The 3,159-nt window shown below is 37.8% G+C and overlaps 1 protein-coding gene across 1 annotated transcript; it reads right to left on the reverse strand.

Annotated features, from left to right (window-relative positions):
* Positions 1-245: 245 nt before the first annotated feature.
* Positions 246-936, reverse strand: LOC131190404 (histone H1B-like). The gene has a single exon (XM_058167725.1). The coding sequence runs from the start codon at positions 934-936 to the stop codon at positions 364-366; it is 573 nt and encodes a 190-aa protein (XP_058023708.1). The 3' UTR covers positions 246-363.
* Positions 937-3,159: the final 2,223 nt, after the last annotated feature.

Here is a 3,159-nt window from a genome sequence, read left to right on the forward strand (position 1 = left end):
TGAGAGGAAAAAAAAGAACCATAATTGTCATTTATGAACGTACCTTGATGAACGTATCTTTTCTTTTATGTACACTGAGAGCATATGCACCAAGACAAATTCCTTGTGTGTCCAATCACACTTGGCCAATAAAATTCTATTCTATTCTATTCTATTTGACTCGACTTTCCCTTACATAAACCCCTCGATTTTTCCGAGTACACTAAACTATTAAGCCAAGATCATTCAAAAGGAGTGTCGTTTACTGGTACTCTGCAAAAAAACCTTATCCGAAAATGTCATTAGCTCTTTCAGCGATTCCGGAGTGGCTCTTAAAAGAGCCTTTTGTACAGTTTTGTGTAGTTAGCAAAAGCGAGGACCCCGTTAACGAGCTTTCCCTGCAGGATGTTTGTTCACCTGACGTTTCCTTCCAGAGTTGGAAGGTTTACGACCCTGGAGACCTTTAGGTTTATGAACTGCCGGTTGTTTCTTTCGGGTCTTTTTAGGCTCCTTTTTCCCCTTGCCCGTTTTGACAGCCGCTTTTTTCGGCTTCGGCGGCTGATTCTTGCCGAACTTGAAGGAGCCAGAAACACCGCTGCCGGTGACACGGATCACCACCCCATTGGAGACCAAATTGCGCAGCTCCCTTTTGAGGCGGAGGTTGTTCTTAGTCAGATTATACCCAGCTTCGATCAGAGCCTTTTTGAGAGCAGCCAGCGAGATACCTTTTCGGGAATTGCAAGCTTCTAAAACTTGAAGAATCAATTGCGAGAGAGAGCCCGAAACACGTTTCTTTTTCTCCGTCTCCTTCGTCGAAGTACTTGCGGTAGAAGTTTCAGCAGCAGTTCCCTGCCGCTTTTCGTGAACCATTCTCACACTAGGCACTGAAAGCCCGTACTGAAAACTGTTGGGCAGGAGCTGTAAATATATACAGCCCTCGGTCTGACGTAACGACATAGAACGCGCTGCTCTTCTCTGTTTCCTGAGGTAACTGTCGCACCGTAGGAGAGGACCTCGCAGAGTCAGTTTTCATTCAGGTCCACTTCTCCTCAGCCTATCCAACAACCAATAGTTTTCATGCCGTCTTTAAAAAATAACGTTTGATACCATTGCTATCTATTCGCTTGTTTCGAAAGGCTACCTGAGGTTTAGAAATTTGCGGGTTCCACCGCCTTTCTACTTCTTTTCTCTCCCAGGTGTAAGGAAAGGAGGTACGTCGCATTTAGCGGCGGCGGTAATATTCAGCCAGTTAGTTTACGTCACTATTGGATGGCTAGAATTGTCACGGAACTTGAAAGGCAGACCCATTCTGTCTCACTATGGAGAAAATAGGACAGGGGCATTACGTTTTATGTTTTGTTCTTCGTATCGCAAATCTCACCCTCCTCCGATTTTCTCCTCAGTGAGAACGGTCCTGTTTTGTAAAAGAACAATTTTCAAGAATAGTGAGTTGCATAGGGTTGTAATCTAACAGCTGGATATTATCCATGTGTATTTAAGGATCAGATCCTACACCTAAGAGCATAATTCTCGTACTTCACTGCAGTCAATGGAGCTTATTCTTAGGTAAATTAGCGCTAAAAGTATTTTCTAACATTTCACACATGCTGCATAAATTGTAGAGAAGATAGCATGATATCGGACACGCTTCTACCTTTTAAAAACAGAAATTTATCCCATTTTCTACAGAGGACAATTTATACTACAGCTTATTGAGATGATCCAGAACGGGTCACCAACCTTTCGGACCTCAGGGACCACTAAATTCATAATTTTAAATCCCACAGACCACTAATATGAATTTTTAAAAAGATAAACACTATTTAGTGCAATATAAAAATGCAAATAATTTTTCTGCGATTTTCTCACGGACCACAAACCACTGATTGGTGACCACTGATCCAGAAAGTCAGATCCATTTGTGACAAGAAAACATACAGTAAACTGGCTTATTTGTGACTTAGCCTTTTGTGTGAACCCAGTTGCTGTTTTATAATCAGTATTTTGACAATTGCAGTTTATCCAGTAAACATGATTAAATCACAGATTAGCATATGTTAAAGATAGTTTAACATCCTCTGCTCACAGGGAGAAGATAAGATTAAAATATTAATATTCTGTATTTTATCAGTGATGACAGTTTTAATTACATAAAAATAATGAAGCAGTTTTTAACTGAAAGTTTTAATTTGTGCAGCCTCAAACTCAATAAACTATAAATATGAAGAAACATAAAATACCTAAAAATAATGTTTTACAGTGATGGCTAACTCATTTTTATTTGGTGCCTAAGTATATCCACTTAAGAAAATCTGTTATCTGAATTGCTACTACCAATATATGTCTATGGAGAGTCTCAGTCATCCAGGTCATGATTGTCCCGAAAATGCTTTTTCAAGAGACAACTGGCCTTTTTGTTTTTCCTTGAAATTGTTACTTTTTCATCCAAGAAGTTTCTTCAGTTCTGACTACCAATGTACTTCTCTCTTCTCCTTGAATAGAACATACCCAATTAAACATGGTTTTTACAAAATTACATTGACAAGGCCTAATTTTGGAAGAGCAGGCATTCCTTTGAATGCTATTAAATGACACTGACATAAAATAAGAGGGCATAAAAATTACTCAATATACTCAATATGCAGGAAATTAACATCAACATTCAAAAAGGATAATTTGACATTTTTGAGTACCACAATTTTATTTCAGTCCTAAGTATATAATGCTGATACCCCAAGACCACAAACATACATTTCTTCTTTTTTAACCAAAATTCAAACAAACTCTGGTCTATTCCAAAATATTTCAGTAATGATATGAAGTTATATTTCAAAAGAAAGATTGAAAGATTGAAAATAATAACCTTAAATAAAGCCCAAGTATCTGTCCCTCAGTTTATTGTTATACAATGACAAAAGTCTATGTGTCTGTTTTCCCTTACTATTTCCAACTTTTTTACCCCTCGCAAATCATTTTCTGTTGTTAAAATGAAGTCTCATGTCAACCATAGTGTTTGAAAGCTAAGCTCAACATTAGTTTTTCCAGATTTTCAGATAATGAAATGTCTAAACATAATGGGCATCATTTCAAAAACTCTGATTAAACAAATTTTGTTTTGAACAAAAAGGGACCCCAGAATAATAACCTAAGTCTGACTAGAACTAAACTCATGTTCGACCT

This window comes from Ahaetulla prasina, chromosome 2 (assembly GCF_028640845.1).
Source record: "Ahaetulla prasina isolate Xishuangbanna chromosome 2, ASM2864084v1, whole genome shotgun sequence".
NCBI lineage: Eukaryota > Metazoa > Chordata > Lepidosauria > Squamata > Colubridae > Ahaetulla > Ahaetulla prasina.

Bases quoted from the DNA above. Each gene is read 5' to 3' on its own strand.
- LOC131190404 (XM_058167725.1), bottom strand. From the start codon at position 936: ATGTCGTTACGTCAGACCGAGGGCTGTATATATTTACAGCTCCTGCCC.